This window comes from Bombus flavifrons, chromosome 10 (genome assembly GCF_040668555.2).
Source record: "Bombus flavifrons isolate JBK064 chromosome 10, iyBomFlav1_principal, whole genome shotgun sequence".
In the NCBI taxonomy this organism is placed as follows: Eukaryota; Metazoa; Arthropoda; class Insecta; order Hymenoptera; family Apidae; genus Bombus; species Bombus flavifrons.
Window position 1 is genome coordinate 13,309,602 of NC_138451.1, and position 24,884 is coordinate 13,334,485.

Here is a 24,884-nt window from a genome sequence, read left to right on the forward strand (position 1 = left end):
AACGTGAATTAGCGATGCGAAAGTGGTAACACTGCACGAGACCGTCCAATAAAGTGGCTGCATCATGGAAAAGAGTTGTACGATTGGTGAACAACAAATTTGCAACCTCGAACTCGTGCAGCTGCCCGCTCGCTAGCATGCCTGCTGCAAAGGAGGCGAGCCGTCACACAAAAGCAAGATGGAGGATCTCACAGTCGAAGTATGCGGCGAAAACGGAGCATATTATAAGGTTCGTTCTGTGAAAAGTATACAAAAAACAGGGCGGAAGATCGAGGCCGTGGATAGACCAACTTACGGCCCGTGGCGCGGTTCTAATCTCACAAAAGAGACGCTCGTACTTCGCGAAAGCGCGGCCCTCAAATGTTCGCGAGGTAACGCGGCTTCCTCCGACGCCATGTCTCGTTTGACAGGGCGTGATTTTCGTCAGCATTTGATGTTGCGTTTCATCTCAATGTCCTACCGATTCATGAAAACGCATATCCTTGATACTGGAATTATAAAAACATTGCTCTTTATTGTACCCCGAAAGCATCTTGATATATTGTATTTGAATGTCTTACGCCACTCGTTATACCTGTGATTCTTCAACGAATAAATTTCTACGTTTTATGTCTTATTTTTTCAGGCCTTTGTCACAGATGTCTTTGAGGACGAGGTTCTGGTTACATTCGAAAATGAGTAAGTATGTTTTCCATTTCTTAGGGATGGTTTAGGTGCTAATATATCTGAAGGTTCACTCTAATATTCTGCTAATAACAGTGTAGTCTCCTGAGCAAAGGAATTATACTATTTTTATCAGCAATAGGAGGCCTAATATTTCTAATATCTGTGTCAACAGTTCCCAAAAATTGTATATTTTTTATGGATGTTATTTGCTGCCACTATTTTTTTTAGGCTTTTTCATATATCACTTTTCTTGTATGTTAATGATAAAAAGTATATTAAATATTCATAAATATTGTAAAATATACTTAAAATTTAATACGAAGGGTTATATATATTTATACATATATAGTTATTATATATATATAAACTGTATATTTTTTCTTTGTTTCTTTCTTATGCGTAAAAACAAATAATTTTATTTTGAGTTTTAAATATATTACAATTAATAATGTGTAAATATATCAAAGAATTATATTTTATTTTGTTCTAAATTTGATACTTTATGTAACAGAAAACATAATATATTCATGACATCTATTAACAAAACAATAATGACAACAATGATGTTATTCTAAGGAATTATAATTTTAACGTATAGATGTATATGTATAATATATATTTATATGAATAAAAATGCTTCTATCAAAAATTATTTATAAGTATATATTGTCTTCGTTAAAATTTTGATATTGTGTGATATTGTTTATGGATAATTAATGAATAATATTTAATGAAATATATTTCATATTCTAGCTGGCAACCAGAATCGAAATTTCCATTTGCTCAAGTACGTCTACCTCCAACAGATGTTCAGAAACCTGAATTTTCTGAAAACATGGAGATTGAGGTATTTTCTAGGTCCAATGAGCATGAAGCCTGTGGATGGTGGAAGGCCATTATTAAGGTTAGTAAAAAATTCTTTTAAGATATAATTTCGATGAAAAAATTTTTAAATAATTTCACTTACAAGATTTTATATGCTTAATTTTGTTTCAGATGAGTAAAGGAGGTTTTCAAGTAGTTGAATATTCGGGATGGGAATGCGCTTATACTGAAATTGTAGCTAGTGAACGACTGAGAGCAAAAAATCCTAATCCCCCCATTGATAAAAATACATTTCACAAGATCGAAATAGAAGTACCTGAAGATCTAAGAGAATTGTACGTAACATGTTTAAAGACTATCTTCTTTTGTAGAAGATTAACATATATTGATCGCATGTACATTATATTTTAAACATCTTATTTAATGTACATAGTGCCAAAATGGAAAATGCACATAAGGAATTTCAAAAAGCGATAGGGGCGGCAGTGTGCCGATACGTGCCTGAACGGGGAGTATTGCTGGCCATCTCCCGTCATGAAAATTTACATCGTCACAGTAGCATGCTCCAAGAAATGCACTTTAGAAACTTATCGCAAAAGGTGAGTTACAAAATTGGATTTGGTCTTAAACAACTTGGTGATAATATAAAATGTACAAATTTCATAAAAACATATTTTGATATCACATATCTTTATATCTTATACAATATTTTACTTGTATATTACAGGTATTGCTTTTAAAAAGAACAGAAGAAGCAGCACGTCAACTTGAGTCAACGAAGCTTCAAACAATTGGGGGGTAAGTAAAAAGATTAGAGTTGGTGTTGCAATTAAAAAAAATCTTGTGACATTTAAATACCTGCCCTTATCCATACACTGTCCTGGTTACCATCCTGTCTGTGGTTTGCATTTACTGGCAGAAAAATTCACAAGATTTCCAATCATTAATTAATATGTTTGCTTCAACATCATATAATTTTCATGAATGTTATGTAGTCACATTACAAATATTTATTATACATTTCCTCTAGTTTTCACATATTACAAGTGTGATTGTGTATAAAATATTTAATAAATTTTACATGCAACGTTTTCAAAGTTCATATAAATCTTTGTGTGTTAGTTATCTTATTTTACATACTTTTGCCAGTCACAAGAGCACGATGTGCATATAGTAATAAATTTGCACACAATGTGTTTTTTCATCTGTCTTTAGTGAATGTCACTTTGTGCTGACAAATTCTTTTGTTTATCTCATAATATTACTTATTACAAATAGATTAATGCTATGTTTTTCATTGTTTGCTGATTACAACCATTAGTTTACATGTAACATGATCAGATTAATTTAATTTAATTTACATAATGATATATTTTTTACAGTTTTAATTTTCTAATCATTGTGTTTATAAGACAATAAAAGCGTAAATTTTTCAATTATGCAAAAGAGTTTAGGAATTAATGGTTTGAAGGGACATCGAATAGCAATTTTCAGAATCTAATTTGCAATAAATGATTTTATCCATTAATTATGATTAAATAAAATCAAGATCATTTCTGATAATTAAATTTATGTACTATAAAGTACACATTAGATATGCATGTATTTGCAAACATATATACATGTACACACTTATTCGAAATGTCATAAAAATTTTTAATTATTTTTCCCGTCATATAGCGTATGTCATAATGAATTAATTTGAAACAAAATTCATTCAGCAAAATACTTGTACATTAATAATCATATAAAGAGTCACAAATATCTTTGTAGTTTTAGATGCTTTGCGTGTTCCTGCAGCAAACAATGTCATTATATGTTTCAGCTATTAATACATGTAATTAGGATAACTTTAAATTCTTTTTAAAGTTATCATTTCATACTTTCGAACGCTATAATTATTCTTAATAAAATTATATTTTTAGATTGAGATACACATACCTCCATACATTCAGATAACGGGTTTGTATAATTTTTCATTGATTGAATAATAATATTTAATGAATCTTAGGAAGTTAGTAGAAATTGGGGAGAAATCGTTTAATGCTAACACTGGATACTAATTCTTTTTTACACAGGTATGTCTATGAATGTCTAATATATAAAAGAAAAAACGCATAAAATGAATATGCAATGTTATATTTTATTTTCAAATTGTAAGTGTACTAACATACATATAAAAAATAGTACAATGCCTTAATATTATTTATGTCTCAGTATTAGTATAAGAATACTGTGAATAATTATTTCACATAAATATTCTGGAAAGCAAATTTATATAAAACTTCTCAAATTTATTAGTAAGGCGCAAACAGACAGAATGGCAGGGACATAGGATAGGGCCATCTTATATATGAATTTCCAATAAGTTACACCAAGAGTTTCTTTCTCATTTCAGCAAATTTAGATCTTCAAACTTTATATATCAGCGTGTCTCAGACTTTGAGGCAGGAGTGAAAACAAATTCAAGGTGAGATCACAGCAGCGTGGTTTAGATTTAAGTTTAGCTTACTGTATGATAAATCACACAGCTGCATTTTTCAAATGAAAAATGAAACTACACTATAAATGTGCATGCTTCGGCGTTGTGTAGATCATTCACTTAAACTCAAATGCTTTAAGTACACTGACATACAAAATTTATTGTTTATTTTTTCTACTTATTATGTGTTCTGTAGCAAAATTTTGCGTGGTTGATAAAATAGTAAACGAACATAAACGTGTAGCTGTGATCTGTTTTCTTTTTCTTTTTTCTTTCTTTTTTTCTTTATATACATATATATATATATATATATATTTATGTGTTTGGATAGAGTTTTAAGTTTATTAATTTATCCCATATCAGAAATTATATTCTAGCCTGCCAATGTTTGAGAAACACTGATATATTAAGTGTTTTGCATAAAGAACTGAATAAATGGTGGCTCTATCTAATATATTTCCAAATCTAAAGAATTTATAAAATTTCAATAAGGATTTTTAAGTAGAACAATATTTCATAATCAATGTGAAACTTTTATACATGAATAGTTATCATGTAGGCTATTATAATATTTTTAGTTTTATTTATGTGATATCACTTATGCATTCCATCTTCATTTATCAAACATCTACACAACTTATATTAGTTTTATAATCCTTCATGTTATATCATAGTTACAAAACAGTTTACTTATATAAAGTAAAAAACTTAATAGCAAATATTTTTCTAATTATATTAAGATAAACTTTCTTTAAATCAAAACAATTATATTGTCTGTTTTCGATTAAAAAATTATCTTTGCTTTGTTATCGTATTATATTGTTTTCAAGTACTATTCAAAACTTGACACATTACACTTGTTTTTATTAATATGATTTAGGAAGTTGAATTGAACAGAAGGATAAAAGTTTTGTTATTAAGATTATTTATTTAAAGTTTCCAAAAATTTATAAGTCAAATTAAATTTGTAATATATTTTAAAATACAATTCCTTTATTTTCATAAGAAAGATATGTATGCATGTCTTTTACAATGACTTCACTATGATTTTATTGTTTCAAATTGATATTCATATTATATTACTGTTTATTATAAACCAGTTTATATACATACATATTTATTTATTATTCCATCAAAATATATATAAGTATTTTGTATGAGTGTATGTATGCACACATATTATGTGTCATAAACAAATTTTTAAACATGTATTGCATGTTAAAAAGTCATAAATTTCGATTTCACCTTTACGTAATTTGTAGAAAATGTCCAAAAATCAAATTACTCTGGTGTTAGTATATCTAACAATAATTTTGAAATCTTTGCTTGAGTATCACTTTATTATAATTTGTAATATATATTATATGCATTTGATGCTACCTCATAATACATTTTTGTATTACTACTTTTATCTGCCAGAATGCAAGCCACTGACAGGAATTTAAATTTCATTAAAATATTATGTTCATTATCACTGTATTGTAATGTAATAACATGTGCGCGTAATAATGTAAGACTGCATGTTACTAATGAAAATTTAAATTTTGCATTATTAAACATCAAAATTTGATTATACGATATTATTAGGATATATTAATAATATTCATATATATAACTAATTACTTATATGCTACATTATTATTATCCGCGGTTGATATCGATCAGAAACTTTATATCAGTATTTAATTGATATTCGTTAATTTAAAATATCATTAAACAAAAAATATTATTTTGAATTGTTCTATAGTAATTTAACATATGTATATTAACATATTATACATATATATATATATTATGGATTCTGCAATGTTTCAGTAGAAAAAGGTGCTTATTATACATGTTTAGAGCTAAATATATAAAACAAAATTTTGTTTTTTTAGATACACAGATGAATTTAATGTCCGGGAAGACTTGATGGGCTTAGCGATTGGTGCACATGGGGCAAATATTCAACAGGCAAGGAAGGTCGATGGAATTACAAATATAGAGTTAGAAGAAAATTCATGCACATTTAAAATCTATGGAGAGGTAAAAATTGAAATAAATCTTTACTTTTCTTTCATCATTTCTTTCTATTACGTTATGTTTCATTTAATGAATTAAATTACTCAAGAATTATAAATTGTTAAGGTTCTGTACAAAAACGTAAAATGGTATATGCTTACCGAATTGCAGACACATGAAGCTGTTAAAAAAGCTCGTTCTTTGCTTGAATATAGTGAAGAATCTATACAAGTACCACGTGTTTTGGTTGGGAAGGTGATTGGAAAAAATGGTCGTATAATACAAGAAATTGTCGACAAAAGTGGTGTGGTAAGTATTGTATTAGCATTAATGCAATTTTTAGAATACTTATTATGTAATTCCAAATATTATAAATTTTAGGTACGAGTTAAAATAGAAGGAGACAACGAACCTCAACCAACGATTCCAAGGGAAGAAGGTCAGGTGCCCTTTGTCTTTGTTGGCACTGTTGAAAGTATTGCTAATGCCAAAATGTTGTTGGAATATCATTTGGCACATTTGAAGGTATAATGATGTAAAATGTGTATATAATATATTATAGATATTATTGTTTATTCACATATTTTTGTAATTTTGTGTTATTTGTTTTAAAGGAAGTAGAACAGTTGCGTCAAGAAAAATTAGAAATAGATCAACAATTAAGAAACATGCACGGATCAACCACAGGACCAATGCCCAACTTTCCTCCAACAAGACGAGGAATGAGTACAGGCCCAGAAGAAGGTGGTGGAGGTCGTGGAGGTCGTGGTGGTCAATCTCGTGGACGTGGTGGCAGGGGTAGGGCTCCCACCAGACACAATGCCGGTAATACTATTACTGACTATATCAACAATGTAGAGAACACACAAAAACGTAATGGCAGAAGCGGTGGACCCAACACGAGAGACAGTAGAGAACCCAGAGATTTTAAAGACAGAGGGCGCGTTGTCACAAAGTAACATTTGATAAATTGTTGAAGTTAAAATCAGTACTAGGATTATTACTATACAAGGTTTATAGTAGAAACTCATTTATTCGGATTTGGTGGGATGATTATTTGATCTGAATAAATGAAAATTCGAATTATCCGATATTCATCCCCGATATCATCTGCTTAACTTATTCAATGCTCAATTCAATGCAAATATATTTTTTGTGTAACATATACGTAGCTTATCATACGTAATTTATTCCATCTTTACTACATAATAAACTATTTATTTTCTATAACCTGTTGAAAAATTGTATGTATTTAAATATTTCTTTACATTTAGAAACTGATAGATAAAATAAATTGCATATATAACTGTACATTGAAAAATGTTGCTTAAAAAGACAATTTTTTCTGGATTTATAAATATTTTCTAAGGAATTATTTTCATTTTATCTGTTGAGCCCAATAAATAAAATAATTGCTTAGGGATTCGGATAAACGAGTTTTTACTGTACTTTATTCTTGCAAATACCCATTAAATAATATATTTACAAGTTTCTTTATAACATTTAACAAATTAAAAATCTCAAAAATTTGTAAATGTATCAATATAAACATAGAAAACATTGATCAAAACATATACAAAGAGAATAATTTTGTTCTTAATATATTACTTTATTCATGATTTCATGATATTCAAATTAAATTTGGCCTCTATTAATAACTATTTACAGTTGTTAGTATCTTTCATTGTTTAATTATATAGATTTAAAACTATACTTGTTATAAAACCGTTTCAGCTATTTAGTTTTTCATTGTATATCGTTATTCGTAATTCATTGTTTTTGTCATAATTACTTTATATTGCCTCAGTTAATATCTATAGATATATCAACAATTCGCATTTGTAAACATGTCATTACATAGAACATGGAATTATAACATAATAGGAAATAACTGCAACCATATGCATTTGCATGTTTGTGTTTAATGGAAATGCATGTAGTAGCTAAGTAACTCGCGGTGTATGATTCATTTGATTTATTGGTTATTTGACATAATAAATAAAGTACATAATATCGTTTTGTGTGCGAATTGTCTAATCAAATATTATATCTTAAGAGTAATTACTTTTTATGGATTAACAAGTATTCCGCCTCAAATTTATATATAACATGTACCTATATAACAACTTTTGATCCTTTCATTTAACTAAATAATACATTAAATGTAATTAACTTTAATTGCTTTTTAAACGTTAACAAAATTAAGTGTTATCTTAGCTATATTAGGTCGTTTGCAAATTGATAAATAAGAAATTAAGAAGCAATTATGTTATTATTCTTATTAAAAAATGTACTTATATACGTTTTATAATAAAATTTACCTTGTAAAATACTCCATGTGAATCTGATTTTTAACTTATGAAATATTAGGTAGTAACAATCACATGAATTTTACAAATACTTTTAATTACATTAATGTAATCTAATAAAACTATCTTCTGTGATTTAATACTACACGCTAATATGTTAGTTTTCGTAAAAATTTGTACAAATTTATGCAAATATAAGTATATTTAACGGTAGAAGAAGAAATTAAAAAATTAGTGAGCTTGATTCCAAAGATGCCTCTTCACTCCCAATTAATACCCTTAGTTATTATAATGGGAAGCATCATTGCTAATGTGTTAAATGCTACATTGATCATCATCAACTACAAGTAAGGATACTAATCTTTCATCATTTCATTTGTTTTACAAAATCATTAAGATGTTTGTGTTCATCATTTTATGTTCAAGGTTTAACTTGATTTTTGTTATAAATATGGTTTAATTTACAGGATTACGTCGAGATACGTTAGATGGTAGTGAAGACCGAGTAAGGGATCTACCTCCGAGAGGTGGTCATCAAGGAGGTACAGGCAATTCAGGGTACATGGGTGGTAGACAAGGTCGTCCTCCAACTCAACGTAGAGATCGTAGAGATGAACGCCGTCGAACAACCGATGATGAAGATACTGTTCTCGATAGTCAAGACGTTTCAAGCATTGATAGAGGTAACAATACTTTTCTGATAATATTGTATAACAGAACAGCCGTTTCGTCCTAAAGATTGGTAAAGTTCTTTGAGAGTGGCATGGATTGTGAAACAAACACTTGTGACCATCTAACACTAACAATATCAACGATGATTACTAATGCACGCTTACTAATGCGATATAGCTTTCTACGTAATCAATTCTATAAAAATTTGAATTTCAGTAATTCTTTTATATTACTTTATAAAAAGATGGTCACAATGGTTTGCGTATGCATAGAGTCTGTATCAAGTGTGGAGGGAGGACCTAAAGGCATGAGGCGAAGACGGCTTCGACGTTCTCGACAACGTAGTTCTACACCAACAAATAATCAAAAAGGTAATCACGTGAAATTGAAAAATTTAATTTGATATAATATTCCTTTAGGACGATCGGTTTAGATATAGTATAAGAGTTAAGTACAATATTAAGTAAATGTTTTAGAATGAATATCGATATTTACACAGTAACACTCAGAGTTAATCTACATATTTGTTTAGGCAGCAATGCCGGCCCAGGAGACCAATCAACTGTAACTAGTAAAGAAGGAACACCAGCAAATGACGTTTCTGCTACTAATAACAGTTCCCAAGGGCCTAAAGGCCAAAGAGAATTACGGTCTCGCCATCCTCGTATGCAACAGAGCAATAAGCCTAAAGAAGCTCTGGTTAATGGTACCAGTGGCTAAATAACCATTATGATCGACAACTGCTACTTACATATAACACTACACCTGATGAGAGCTATTAACACCCAGCACATAACATGACGCATACCTACGCAAGGACTACACGATTATGGATCGCGACATGATTAGTCTACGCTCGTTGTTAAGACTGTTTGCTACCGATAAGAATATGACAATTGTTTAAGAAATCGTCATTCTCCTTAAACACATTTAAGGACACATATTAATATCCATGCATGGTTTAGTTTAATGATAGTGATTATGCTATCATGTTTGATATATGGATACATTCATTGGGAGATAGTAGAAGCATCTGGTAAAAAGGAATCCCCTGATTGTGAAACTGTGCCTCATTTTTATACCAAGCTCCCAACTTGTGTGACAGTAATTCGGATGTACTATAAAGTACTTCTTAATCACTTGAGAAATGATCTAATAATAGGCTGGATATTCGTGGCTCGTATGTCAATTATCAATTTGAATAATTTTCGCCTAGATATGTCGCTATATTTATGAAAAAATAACACAATACGTACAAAGATGCAGGATATAATCCATTTTAATAGATTTTCTTTTTGTTCCTCTTCTTTATTATTTCTTTCAACACTGCAATGATTGTTAGAAAATAATAAAAAAAAGTGTTAACATATTTTAATGTATGTTATGAGCAAAGGTACGTGTTTTGTGTTATTTTGTGTTCATATCTAAATGAAAACACACAATAATTGAACATACCGGGTATAAAATATTTTGCGACAAAACTAGGACGAAACGTGATGTGGTGCAAGAAAAAGATGGATTCCATTGTTAGTTATAACAATGGTAGGTGGCAGCTGCATGAAGTCTTGGTTAAAAGGTGTTCCCAATGATGTTCCTTCTATTTACTTAACAAGATTGAGTTTTTTTTTGGTTTACGATTATTAGTAGAGTTATTTAACAACACTAGGTTTTTATGTTTCAATACTGAGTGTTGATTAATAATACCATGAATGCTAAAATGACTTATTTGATTGTGGAAAAACACAAATGAGTGTACGCAGGAAGTCGGTTTTTATTTCCGGGTTCACTTTTCATGTAATTTAGTCTTTTTTTTTTTATTACAGTCTAAGCATCTATATCAAATATTAGAATTTGATATGACGTTCGTTTCTGCATTGTTTCGCATGATTTAAAAAGAAAGTAAACGTATACTTAGTAATACCAATGTATGATGTGCCAGAGAAGGAATGATACATGTTTTATGATATCTAGCTGAAGTGCAGACTTAGCGCATACCTTTATTACTATAATACTACTTAGTCGAAATGTGAATGTCTGAACAAATACATTAGCTTTACTATACTAAGCTATAAAATAGATATGGCTAACTGTTTTAAATTGATTATTTGTCAATTTAAAACAGCTGCCTCTTCTTCCGGATATGACAACAACTAATCGGACATGTCTTAAGGATTTTGCAAAAACGCATGGCGGTTGATGCAACACATTGACACATTATAAAACAGCTGCCGTTTTATCTGAATATTCTTATGGCAGCCAAAAAAACTGAGACATCCCCCAACTTGCTTGTTTCAGATACATTTGTATTGATTGCAATTTGTGCATAATTTAAGAATAAAACATTTCTGTACATAGAGCGGTCATTAGTACGATGAACCACAATTTTTTCGAAACATTGATAATCGTTTTTTAATCTTAACAGTCGTTTTAAACTACAATCTTCATCCCTATCCTTAACTTCCATAACATATCCATTATTAAAAATAATGACTATTACGCTTAATCTTTGTTATGAAGCTTTTAAAATATTTATAGTCTGAAAATGTTAACATCTAATTACTAGTTCTATTTATAATGACAAAAAAAATTAAGAAATATTAAAAATACATAAGAAAAACAATTTCTACATTAATTTAAAGCACTAAGTAACAATCGCTTAATTTATACAAGATTTGCAACTTTTAGCGTTACTTAATTACATAAAAGTTTTGGATAAAAACGAATAAAACTATACTAGAACTGATTTATATATTTTTAAAATCTGTATATTTCTATTGTTGAGGAAATCGTCTAATTTCAAATTATCAATTTTTATGGAAAAGGATAAAAATCAGGGTATTATTTTTTATAATACCTCTTAGAGAAATATATGGTATTATTATCATATAATAATTTATCATAAGTATGATTTGCTTCTGTAAAAGAAACAAAAATATATTTCTTCATCATACAGAAATTTAACATATGATACAAGATTTAAGTTGCATTAGTTGAAAAAATTTTTGTGTGATCTCAAAACCATATATGGCTACTAATAAATAAAGTTATTGCAAATTACAAGTAAATATTATAATATTTACAAGTACAAACAAAATAAATTTTTATGTTATTATGAACTGTTGTATTTAAATTCATGAATATACATATAATTTTAAACAAAATTAATTTTAAACTTAAACAAATTCATAAAATATATTTCTAAACTATATTAATTATTGGACACAATCTTTAATTGTTTAAAGTGCTAGGAATAAGGAACCAATACAAGTCAAAATACACATAATACAAATAAGCATAAATTCCATTACTGATTCAGAAAATCAAATAATATAGCAGCTACTGTTTATATATCAATTTTCTATCTTCATATCAGTAAATAGCTAACATATACTTCTAACTGAAATATATAATCATATGTTAAAAGATATGAAATTAATGTTACTATTTATAATAACTTGAAAATTAATATTCAGATAAATTATCTCATCGATATTATTAATTACTAAACAAATAGCATCTAATAAAGAATTTTAAATAATTGTTAAATAACAGTTTCACAATCTAGTATTAAGGTGTATAAACTGTGCTTTTATAAATATTTTGCGTGAAATAAGAAAATATTCATATTTGTGCATACATAGTATTAATTTTAAAGAATGAAATATTTAATTATTTTCTAATTACTTTTTATTCATATAGAATTCACAAAAAGTATATAGAATAATTACAAAATATACAAATAATATTAATTTAATCTGATTAAACTTAAGATTTTTTATTTGAGCGGTGTTATATCAAATGTTTTCAAGCAGAGGCGCTATATGTTCATTTCTATATTTCGCTCATTGTATCCCTCATCTAAATTATATGTGAGGTAAGTCTTTAGTCAGAAGCCGTCAGCTGTTGTGTCAAGTGAACATTCTTAACCAACAAAATAGGTGAAACTTACCAATAGTGTGTAATTCTAATTGTGAATCTATTATTAGTTACTAAACGTGGTGTGGATTTGAAAGTATTTTTTAACAGGAACCAGGTACGTTTATACGTTATTTAGAGTGACTTTAGTTGGTTTTTGCTCACAGACTTTTCACACCTGTATTAATGCTAGTCATCTATGTATAAGATTTCTCGATATACAATTCAAATGTGTTTTTTTGTATTCATTTTTTATTTGGTTTAAAGAATAAGGTATTTTATTCTATTTAAAATGACTACAATGTTTTTGTTTGAGAAAAAATAGAGTTTAATTATCATACACATTATATATATTTTATAGTATGTATATACATATACATATACATTCACATATATATACACATATATATACATATTCGTGCATTGTATATATATAAATGTGTATATACATATACACATTTAAGCTATTACAAATGGCGATTATTTTGCATTTCTTACTAAATTTACATTAACATTAATTATAACTGTATTTATACTCGGGAAAAGGTTATCTTTTCATAAATTTACAAATTTGTTAGATAAATCGAGTTAAAATATAATATAAAACTTGTATTAAGTAATTTTCTATATCTTATGTGTTAACATGTTAATGCAATCTGTGGAATATACATATAATCGATTTATAATACTATTAGAGAGATTTGTATGGTGTGTTACATGTCGAATCATATATCGTTTCTTAAAATGCTATGTGAATTGGACATAATTCACATAATTTATACATTTGGATTCGGACGTTCGATAAAGGGTAATTATAATCGTATAACGGTATGGTATATGATTTATTAAGTTAAGGTTAAACTGTACAGGTCGAGTAATCGAACCTTACATGCTAAAATATTTCATGGTACATACATAAAAGATTTCGAAATGCTGATTATTTATGCTCTTCATGAACGTGGAGAAATCGTAATTGATGACAACCGCTTTGATAGACTGTATAATTCCTTTTTTAGTGAAAGTAGTAAAGAAAATGTACATAAAAAATTGAACGTAAAGTGAATTTATTGAGAACGTTACGTATTAATAAATTTATATGAATTATAAATGATTTACACTAATATACAAAAATTTTGTCCAATATAATTTTTATGATAATTAATTCGAAAACATTAGAAACGTAAGAACCTTATGTGTATTTAAATACGATCGATATAATAACATGTAATACATACTACACGTGCGCCTATGACGTAAAATATAATCGCTTGTAAACGGTATGTTTGATACGTTTGTATTATGATATACATTTTTATTTTCAATATTAAGCATTGTATAATATGTGATAGAAGATATATATGATGGTGATATATATGAAGTCCTATTATATTTACTTCTTTTCCCATTATTTACTACAGATTGAGTTACCTTAATCGCGTGACACAAAGAATGAGACAGTAGTGACCTATAATACTATTTAAGATGTTTAAAGAAAATGATAACAGTTCTGGAAGCTGTAGCAGTACAGTCCCTAGACCACGAAGAATGTTAGCACGATTTTCTTTACGCCGATTATTATATTCAAGCCCACTTATTGGACGACGAATTGTGAGAACACCTAGTTCAAGTAACAGAAATACAAAAAGTATGAAGTGATATTTGGTCTGAAATAAATATCGTAGATAAAATACAGAATAAATTATTCTTAAGAATGAATTATTTTTCTAGCAAAAGATCCAATTGGTGGCAAGATCACAGATGTTGAAAAAGGAGAAGCCAGAGTAAGTAATGGTTCAAGCCATTTTCAATTTCAAAACATAGATCTACAACGCGCTTCCAGTAAAGGCTCAGTACTTTCTTCTGCCGGAAAGGTATTTATGAAATATGTACTTGCAATGAAATTCTTAGAATTGAATTTCTATTATATCTTGATTATATTAATTGTTTGATAATTTTAAATGATATCCAGGTTGTAAAATAAATATTATTTTAGAGCAGTGAAAGTGGTTTAATGGAATGTCCTTTATGTTTGGCTGAATTGCCTGTGGAGTTCTTTCCTGTTGTTCAGTCTTGCCATCATCGCAGTTGTTATGATTGCTATCAACAATATCTTAAAGTTGAAATTTCTGAATCTAGAGTTAACATAGCATGTCCTGAATGTTCAGAACCAATTCACCCAAATGGTAAATGTATTTTTCTGATAAAAATGATGTAAACTTCTTACTATTATTTACTACTTAATTATTAGTATTATTTACTGAATTTATTTTTTTATAGACATTCGAATGATCCTAAATGATCAAACGCAATTGGAAAAATATGAAGATTTTATGGTACGACGAGTTCTTGCTGTAGAACCTGATGCAAGATGGTGTCCTGCACCAGATTGCAGTTTTGCAGTTATTGCTAGTGGTTGTGCTTCGTGCCCAAAATTACGTTGTGAACGACCAGGATGTGACTCTTATTTTTGTTACCATTGTAAAGCACGTTGGCATCCTAATCAAACATGTGATGCTGCCAGAGCTCAACGTACTCAATACTATGAACGAAGTTCATCTCTCAGTTTCAGTCAAAGTGATTCACAACATAGTATGTGTTCTTTATATTTAAAGATTTCAGAATTAGCGAATCCTGAAATTCTAAAATAACACGTGTTTTTGCATAAACTGTATCCACAGAAGATGACGTCAAACCTTGTCCAAGGTGTCAAGTCCTTATTGTTAAAATGGATGATGGTAGTTGCAATCACATGGTTTGTGCTGTTTGCGGTGCCGAGTTTTGTTGGTTATGCATGAAGGAAATCAGTGATCTTCATTATTTAAGGTAAAGTTTATCCGAGTTATTTATCTCCATATTTATTTTTATGAAATATTATTTTTATAATTCTTAATTTTTCCAATTTTTCATTTAATTGCAGTCCTTCTGGTTGTACCTTTTGGGGTAAAAAGCCATGGTCCAGAAAAAAGAAAATACTTTGGCAACTTGGAACCTTAGTGGGAGCTCCAGTTGGAATTGGTCTTGCTGCTGGAATAGCTGTACCTGCTATGATTATAGGTTCGTACATTATGTTTTTCACATTTTAATGTTAAACTGAATGTGATATATTTATAAATATATCTTTCGGACATTTCGGACATTTTGTGTAACTTTATATTTGTATATGTATGTTTTGTTACAGGTATTCCAGTATGGGTGGGAAAGGAGCTGTATACAAGATATGAGAAAGATAACAAACATAAGAGGAATGCTTTTATTGTTGGAGGAGTAACTGCATCTGTAAGTTAAAATCTTATTTTTCATATTTGTACATAATTGATTTTCTTCAAAAGTATACATATATATAATATCATCAGATGATAGATAAAGTATCGAGTGTCTTACAGAGTAGTATCAATGTAAATTTACAGATATTTTTTTAAATTATCAAAGTAAAATATTAAAAAAATTATTAACTAGTCGTAATAAAACTACTTACTTATTTACACATATATGGATATTGCTTAGGAATTACTTTTATGTTTGAAAATCATTGTACAAATTCATGACAACATCAAAGTATATTTTATTTGTATAGTTTGTACAAAGAAATGGAATAATATAATTATTGCGTATGTGAATTAGCAGTAACAGAATGTCGGTCGTATAGCCGTAATAGTAATTGCGGGAAGAAATTTTGATAAAAGAACAAATTCAAATCAAACGATTGTTATATTTAACAGGCTCGTGGAGGAAAATGTTACTCCTGACTTAAGTTATTTGTTATGGCACGTATTAACAATTCTTTTACATTTCGAGTCACTTTTAATTTTAAAACTTCATACAATGTTTATTGATATTCTGTTTGCTGAACGTCCTTACTAAATTATAGGTGTACATATCGAAAGAACAATTCAATATCGAAATATTTTTAAACATAAGAGCCTAACATCAATTCTATTTCCACCACGTTAACGAACTTTAACGTGATTTCGATTCCGCAATTACATAATTATCGACACAAGCCCTGTTGCTTGAGATGTATTACGTTAATCGCAATCGTAACGTCAATGGCAGACGAATCGAGCTGTTGAACAATCAGTTCTATAACTTTTGCTTCCTCGATTTACATTTCGCGTAGAAGTATTAATTCGCTGCAACACTATCATAGGCAGTAATAATGCTGACTAAGGGTCGTTTTCGCTATTAGCAATCGCAGTCTCATCTGTAAGTACACCTTCACTATGAAGGTCTTTTAAAACGTCGATCAAGCGTTGTTCTGTATCTGCATCGCCTAAAGCAACATCTACAGATCCAATACAGAGTAAGAGAGCGAGGAGTTGCGATCGCCTATAGTCCTTATTTAAGTCTTCTCTCGTGTAGCCCAAATCTTTCGGAATGTCGACGCCGAGACGAGAACACGTCCCAATTAGTGCCTCCCAATAGATATCAAGGAAGGTTTCTGTATGTTTGCGACGTAATTCGGTTGGCAATGAACTTACTATCAACAGAGCAATGTCGTTAGTCGGTCTACTATAGGTAACCATTTGCCAGTCGAGGATGCAGCATTCAAGGCCAGATGGTCCTTCCTTGAAAAGTAGATTATTACACCAGAAATCTGTGTGCGTGATCAAGGCTAACGGCCCTTCTGGCGCAAGGAGTGCAGATATTATATGCTTAGTTCTAGGTCGTAGTACAAGTAGGGCCTCCAGTATCGCTTCTAATCCTGGCGTACTTTTCAAAAATTTGGCAAGTTGTGGTAAACCACGCTCAACCAGTTGTTGATACGAGTCCGTTGCCTTTGCTGTTTGGAAGAGGAATGGATAACGTTCGGACAGAGGCTCTCCCTCGACAACTTTCATTGCCAGAGAATGCGCGTGTATGCGTGCTATAGCATCTAATGCGACTTTAGTTTGATCGTATGTCATTCCTTCGCGAAATTTGATATTTCGAAAATCAGAATCGCGAAGATCGTGCAGTACGAGAATAGAATCTGGCGTTGTAGGGTTGTCGTCTGACTCATCAGCTGGTGTGTAATGTGCATGATAACAGACTGGAACTGACAGAAGGATTTCCTCGTCCGATTTATTTTCCTGGGATGCTAGTTGCTTCTTTTGAAATTCTTTCAGGTCAGGCATGACCTGATATAAATAGAATCCAAGTTATTATTTATTGGATAGAACAATTTAAGATTGACGTAGCAACAGCATGGTAGCATTATATTAATTGATTGCTTACCTGTGTGTAAAATTTAATTTCCCGAAGATCGAATTGGCCTTCGATAACAAAGAAACGACTGAACGCATCTTTTGGAAGCTCTTTCACGATAAGTGACAGGTCTTGCGTGGTATTTGTGTCGTTCAACACGTACTTGATTTTAACACGAATTATAGCACTGAGCGCGCTTTCATTACTCATACAGCCCGGACTTACGTTACATTCGGTTATTGTGACCTGTGTACATGACGGGTTAATTTGCAAGCAATTCAAGAATACTTGGTACGCTACATCTTCAAATGTGTTGCATTTTCATTGCTAACAAAGCATTTATAGGCTGCTTAAATGACGCCGTATAAAAATCGCTACAGGCAACTGTTAACTGTAAATCATAGTTTCTACCGAACTAACCGGTTCTTTGTGAAATTCCCTTAGGATACCACCAAGCCACTCCTTGTCAATCTCTGGTTCTGAGATAATCTGCTTCTGCTCCTCTCCGCAAGATGATTCTTCCGTATCTTCCCAATCCCAGTCGGTGTCTTCCCAGTCCCAATTCGCCATGGTTTCGTTTCTTCTGATTTTATCTCTTTCTCTCAATCTCTCTTTCCTTTTATTTATTCAATTAACACTAATGACAGTCAATTGACGATATCAGTGTTGGCGGGATCGATGAAAGGAAAACGGGAAAGAAAAAACAGATGAGGGATGTATGTGTATCGTGGTTGTAACGTTTCGCGTGTCTACTGTTCCCAATCAATGCCAATAAACTACATGTACACTCTCGTGAACGGTAACACATGCAGGACGGTGCCTATTTGACTGTTCACATCGGAGCGCACGAGTCTGTCATGTATGTGGAGGCTTCGTGAAATCACCAGTAATGAATGGATTCGTCGCGTGTCCCTTCTACTTCCTGTTACGCCGTTCGGTCCTTGAATGTTCGGGCCGGCGTAGTTCGGCGCCCGTTCATCGAGGCTCGTAGTGTCCACGGCGCGACACACCCTTGGCGCAGAGCACCGACCGACTTCCCGATCCCAACACTCGATTTGTCAGACCGTTTTGCGATCGTGGTGTAGTATGGTTCTTAAAGTACCGACTGACACGATGCACGTTCCATCGTCAGCCACCTAGGTGGATGCAGGCCGCAGGGTGGGACAGAGAGGATCTCCCATGCGCGCACTCCTACCGTCGCGGCGATCAATATCCTTCCTTCCGCACCTCCCACACTTTCTGCTCGCCATGCACTTTCTCTGTCTCCTGTTCCGCTATCTCGCGTTCTCTTCTATGCTCCATGGAAATCTAGAAAACAGATCACCGTGTGCCAGTAATCTTTTCCCTCATTATGGCACCTTACCTTATACGACTGTCCCGAGATATATTTATATTATTACCATGTTTTACTTTCAATGGTATTTCATACTATGTTTTCTATATTTTACAGAACATAGATTATAGGTTGATCGGAAATTGCTTTTTCTTTTCTCTCTTTTCTTTTCTCTCTTTTCTTTTTTTTTCTTTTTTCTTTTGTTTTTGAAGGTGATATGTGTATTAATTGCCCGAGAGTATGCAAAGCACGATGCAGAACATATTAAAATAATAAATGCCTTTGAACAGGCAATTCTATATTTGCTTTTGTTTTTCTTTTATTATTTATATTATACGTATGTTATACTAAAAAAGTGATCCGTGTTAATGGTTTACGTTCTTTCCTATTTTCGCGAGCATACATTGAAAGGGACTTATGAAGTACATCTGAAACATTCCCTTAATTACTGTGTTAATTATGCAGCGTACATACAGAAACTTCCGGCAGCTTAAAACCGCACAATACTAGATCAACTGCAGTTCGAAGTTTTCGATACAGTTGCAGCTTTTACATTTTTGTTAGCCGATACCTAATGGCAATTTTATCGCGTAACTTTACGTACTTAAATGTATCGTTTCGTTTTCTTAATGTTATTACTTATCTGTTCATAATTAATTCCGATCTAATGATTATACGTTATTTTATTTATTAAGCCCGCCGCCCCAAAATTCAAGAGTAAATAGTTTTATTGCTTCGTGTTATTTTTACAAATAATATAAATTCTTATATTATAAATTTACTATTTCTATAGATACATAAGATTTTAAGTTTAATTTGTAGAAACTTTATAAAATTTGAATCTCTGTACGTCTCAATAAAAGTTCGAACAAGAGCCACTACTCATAATTTATCTACCATCGTTACAGGTTTTAGTATCACCCATATTGGCAGGATTGGCCGTAGGTATTGGTGTACCCATTTTATTATTTTACGTTTATGGTGTAGTCCCCGTTTCTCTTTGTCGAAGCGGAGGTTGTGGTGTTTCAACAAATGGTACAGGGGTGCGATTTGATTTCGATGACGAAAACGAGCTTATGGGTTCTTTGAGTGTCCGCAACGGTGGAGGTAAATGCCTAAATAATTCAAATTTTAACATGAAGCGTAGATCGAGTAATTTAGAAGATTAGATAATTCAAAACATAATCCTTATTGTAGATGCAGCATCGATAGATGTTGCGAGTCATCGCGGCGGTAATCCTTCGATAGGAGAAGCTTCCCTTTCATTAGGCAGTGGCAGTCATTTAGAAAAATTAGGTCGTGAAAACGATCGCGAAAGTGCCAGTAACGTAGCTGTTGCTGGTACCAGTCTCGCAGGAAGTATAGCTTCTAGTGTTTTACCAGGAGGTCAGAGGTAAGAGACTCTTTATTATTATTTATTATTATTATTATTATTATTAGTTACACATTAGTAGTTACTATTATATTTAAAAAATAGATTGGAGGTTCAAGCGGATGTGACGTCTACTCAACGATTCAGTTTGTGTAGCGAAACAGCATCTGCCGCAACCAGTTTATCAGAAAAATCTGTGAACGCATCTATTGCTTTGGATGACGGCGCAGCTTCTACGAGAGCTCTAGCAGGCTCTGTTCTAAATTTTAAAGTATCTCGCTCTTCTTTAAAAGTATTATTGCAAACGATCAGTACTTCAGTTATGAATTTTAATTATATCGATTGTTCAGATGGATGGAAGCTCAATCAGCGGTGGTAGAAGCACGGAAGGAGAACAAGGGACAAGCTCTGTTGCAGGAGGTCATATGGATTCAGCAGGTCAAGCTACATCTTTGAGTTCCCTCGAAGAAGTAGCGCCTGGTTTAGCGAAACGTGCTCGGCGCAAGCCGACGTTAGATCGCCAGTGCAGTGATTCCAGTAATTGGACCGTTTGTGGAGAAGACGAAGGTTCTGAACGTGTCAGATTCGATGATCATGTTAGTTTCATTGAAGCAGATCAAGAAGGAATTGTTAATACGTGTGGAGTGAATAGTCGAACTTCCGGAAGACGTACTAAACGTACTAAAGAAACAGAACAAGACGCAAATACTCAAAAGAGTACAAAGTATGAAAAAATTTAGATTTTTCAAAATGCAACTCACTGCTTTTCGATGTTCTTGATTATTTACGATCTTTTCGTTTTAATATTGTAAGGCACTGGGTTAATTAGAAGATTTTGAGAACTACAATATTTTTACATGTATAATATCCATTTACTTTTTCAGGAATTCTAACAATGAATCAAAGGCTGATTCGGCAGATGACAATGTGTCATGGGAACGGGTTAACGTTGCCACTTTGAGAAACGTCTTCTTCCATAATTCTACAACATCTACAGATCGCGAGAAGCGATTGTCGGTGATAGAAGAACCGTCTCCTGTAGTGGTACAGAATAACGGTGCTCGTTTCTTTACGCCTTCTGACAAAGGCTGTAATATAAATAATATGGAAGAAGATTTACACTCTTAAAGGAACAAAGACTGAGCATTTATGTAATAATGTACATGCGTCCTTTAAATACAAGACACACATATGCGTATTCACATACAGTGGCAATCAAAAATGTAAACACGCTAGTCTTATAAGGAAATGATACAAGTTCTCAACTGACTAACAAGGATTAGGCGATTACAATTACAAATTGAATCAACTATCTAAAATACAAAACTTTATTTTTTCATTTATATTAATTAATCGAAATTAATTTCTATTTTAATTTTAATTCAAAGCTTATTATTTATACTAGAAATTGTAATATCAATTATTTAATTACATGTTTCCTCAATCCTTTTAATTTTATATTTTTGTGAATGCAATATGTTTTTAATTGCAATATTATTTTGATGCAATATTTATAATTTTGCACTTGGATAATGTTTTTAGAATTAGAATTTTTAATTAATTTTTCGTTTTTTCTTATTAATAATTTTAATTTGTGTGGCATATTTATTAAATTATGCTACTTCTCATGAATACCTGAGAGTATGTTTTAATATCCTGCTAGATTTCTTTTAATAATTAATCACAAATTTTCAATGGAATTTATATTTTTCATACCATAAAAAAATTTGACTTAAACTTAAATAATTTGTTAATAATTTGTCGTATGTTTTGGGTCGCTACATTGTTGAGGTACTAATTTTTTGTGAATCAGGACTTCCCGTCTTATTTAAATTGACTTGTTTTTCATTTATTCTTTTAAACTTACTTTGACTTTATTTTTGCATTCCTTTATTAATCATTGTTATTCTATTCACTTTTGACAGAGTACCAAAAATAGTAAATACAAATTGGACCAACTTTATATCTTTTTGAATATAGTATGTTGTTAATATGAATAAAAATATGATATCATATTTTGTGTACTAGATTTAATTTGTAATTATGATTATCTAATTTTTGTGAACTGATTAAAAGATGTATATCATTTCTCTATAAGAATAGTGTGACATTTACACTTTCGTTTGTTACTGTATATGTGTATATATGTATTTAAGTATACACCATATGCGTGCAGTAATGCCGAATTTACTATATTTATGCACACCATGTATAAACGTATTATGAATGCAATAGAGGGAACAAATTAAGAGCAACTTTGCATGGCGAAGCGTATTGAAGTAAGTAGTATGTGCATTCATGTTTCAGAAGTGCGTGCGTATAAATATGTGTAATGTACGTATGTGTGTATAGCTATATATATACAATCAGGCCTGAATTTATAAAACAAAAGTTGCAAATTAATTTAACATGGATAATTTTCATTTTGTGCCAATGTTTTTTTGAGAATATTGTTATATGCGAAAAAATTACATTCTCGTACACAAAACAGCGCTCACATATAAAACGTATCAAATTCGTTAAAATTTTTCTATGACGGAATTCCTCAAAAGAAATAAAATTTTCACGTGATATAAAATAGGATAACTGTATAAAATATTATGGAAAAATTATTATTATGCCTTTTAGTTGCATTTTATGTCAAGCAACAGTTATTATTTTCCATGCATGAAACACTTCTTCATTTGTCAATCACATTTTCAGATGTATAAGTATCATAAGAACCTTTGTACACGAACATTTTCTAAATGTCCTTCGATGTATGAAAATACACATAATGTAATGTATGCAATTAAAGGCAATGAATATGCCTTGACAGTGAATGTTACGCAATTTTAAGGAAAAAATGAACATTAATATAAAAAGAGGTATGGTAGTTTATTATCTTCAGTTTATATTTATTTATTATTAATCTTGGTAAATTATATGTGTTAATATCAGGTGCTTTATTAGGCATGTCGAAAGCTTTGATTTGGTTTCTTGCCGATATAGATATTTACATTTATGTAATGTTAAACATAAATCACTAACGATCAGTGTAAGGAACATTGTAATCATTTTTTAACAATTTTACCTTTCGTATATTTTTTATTCAAAGTTCTGCGGAACTTAAATATGTGTATATAATTGTGAAAAATTATTGTCCCAGTATATACGTTTTTTGTGTGTAACTAATAACTTCGCTAATATTTGGATAAGCTAATGTCATACGTCCGGACGAGAATTGTATGAAAGACATTACATATGTAAAAAAAGATGGATACATGGACCTAAAAAACCGAATTGTGAAATATGACATAAGCTGCCATATAATCTTCATATATTAATAATAATAAATGTTTTAGTTAAATAAGGCATATTCCTGCAAGTATGTTCTAGAGTACTGGTATGTGGTACGAAATATATACATATATATAAAAAGGCAAGTTTAATGTAGGAACATTTTTAAAAGTATGCATTTTTACCAATATTTTTACGTATTTTAAATAATAATTTAAATATACAAATTAAAAAGTACATTTCGTTGATACAAAAAAAGGCGGTGCAATTTTAATGCATTAATATGTTAATACAAATAATTTAAAGGAATCTACAAAAGTAACTTATGCTTTTACAAGTATTAATTTCTTCAAATTCTGTTAGTTGCTGTACATTTTGTATGAAGATCACAGTTCTGTGTATTACAAAAATATATTGTTTAAATAGTTGTTTCTGTTATGATAAATGTAAATTCGTAAATATAACAAAATGTAATGTAAGTTGTATATTCATTTAAATTATAAGAATATTTTTATGGTATATGATATTTTTGTTTAGTTTTTTGCACTTCCATTAATGTATATTAATACTAGTTGTTAATAACAAATAATTGCGTGTAATATGAAATTAAATTTGTATAACATCACTAAACATTTTTATATTCAAGTATATTATACTTATTAATATAATATAAAAAATTCTATATCGATCTACTTAAGAATAAAGGAGATTTTTTAAATAATTCATCAACTTTTAGTTTAAACAGTTCACTTTGAATAGGTTCATTTAATTGACATAGAGGATTTTTCACAACATATTCTAAATAAACCTGGAAAAAGAATTAATTATATCATTGGAGATTTT

The 24,884-nt window shown here is 30.5% G+C and overlaps 3 protein-coding genes across 9 annotated transcripts in view; 2 read left to right on the forward strand and 1 right to left on the reverse strand.

The window, feature by feature from the left end:
• Positions 1 to 32: 32 nt before the first annotated feature.
• Fmr1 (synaptic functional regulator FMR1) lies at positions 33 to 11,377 on the forward strand. 5 transcript variants are annotated; one of them, XM_069121830.1, is made up of 14 exons: positions 33 to 229; positions 626 to 678; positions 1,420 to 1,570; positions 1,663 to 1,826; positions 1,925 to 2,090; positions 2,219 to 2,289; positions 3,890 to 3,961; positions 5,854 to 6,001; positions 6,149 to 6,286; positions 6,359 to 6,502; positions 6,592 to 6,802; positions 8,754 to 8,969; positions 9,231 to 9,329; positions 9,495 to 9,676. In XM_069121830.1, the coding sequence occupies exons 1-14, from the start codon at positions 179 to 181 to the stop codon at positions 9,524 to 9,526; spliced, it is 1,716 nt and encodes a 571-aa protein (XP_068977931.1). In that variant the 5' UTR covers positions 33 to 178; the 3' UTR covers positions 9,527 to 9,676. The 5 variants fall into 5 exon arrangements, with proteins under 5 accessions (XP_068977931.1, XP_068977930.1, XP_068977929.1 ...); XM_069121827.1 differs by having other exon boundaries at positions 122 to 229; positions 9,491 to 11,377; XM_069121829.1 differs by lacking the exon at positions 9,231 to 9,329 and having other exon boundaries at positions 9,491 to 11,377.
• Positions 11,378 to 12,831: 1,454 nt separating this feature from the next.
• On the forward strand, positions 12,832 to 24,180 carry LOC138184227 (E3 ubiquitin-protein ligase RNF19A). The gene is made up of 13 exons (XM_069121993.1): positions 12,832 to 12,991; positions 14,292 to 14,518; positions 14,602 to 14,744; positions 14,867 to 15,056; positions 15,151 to 15,462; positions 15,552 to 15,696; positions 15,791 to 15,927; positions 16,052 to 16,149; positions 20,299 to 20,497; positions 20,588 to 20,783; positions 20,868 to 21,033; positions 21,113 to 21,486; positions 21,647 to 24,180. Exons 2-13 carry the CDS (start codon positions 14,356 to 14,358, stop codon positions 21,888 to 21,890), a joined length of 2,367 nt encoding a protein of 788 aa, XP_068978094.1. The 5' UTR covers positions 12,832 to 12,991; positions 14,292 to 14,355; the 3' UTR covers positions 21,891 to 24,180.
• Positions 16,416 to 24,884, reverse strand: part of LOC138184230 (trafficking protein particle complex subunit 1) — a 147,566-nt gene continuing 139,097 nt past the window's right edge. For 2 of the 3 annotated variants that reach the window (XM_069121998.1, XM_069121999.1), the window contains exons 4-6: positions 18,478 to 19,365; positions 18,088 to 18,303; positions 16,416 to 17,990 (exon numbers count right to left, since the gene is read on the reverse strand). In XM_069121998.1, the coding sequence (XP_068978099.1) occupies positions 17,037 to 17,990; positions 18,088 to 18,303; positions 18,478 to 18,627 (1,320 nt within the window). In that variant the 5' untranslated portion in view covers positions 18,628 to 19,365 and the 3' untranslated portion in view covers positions 16,416 to 17,036. Of the gene's footprint in view, positions 17,991 to 18,087; positions 18,304 to 18,477; positions 19,366 to 24,667; positions 24,850 to 24,884 lie in introns of those variants that run through there. The other variant, XM_069122000.1, reaches the window with a different exon arrangement.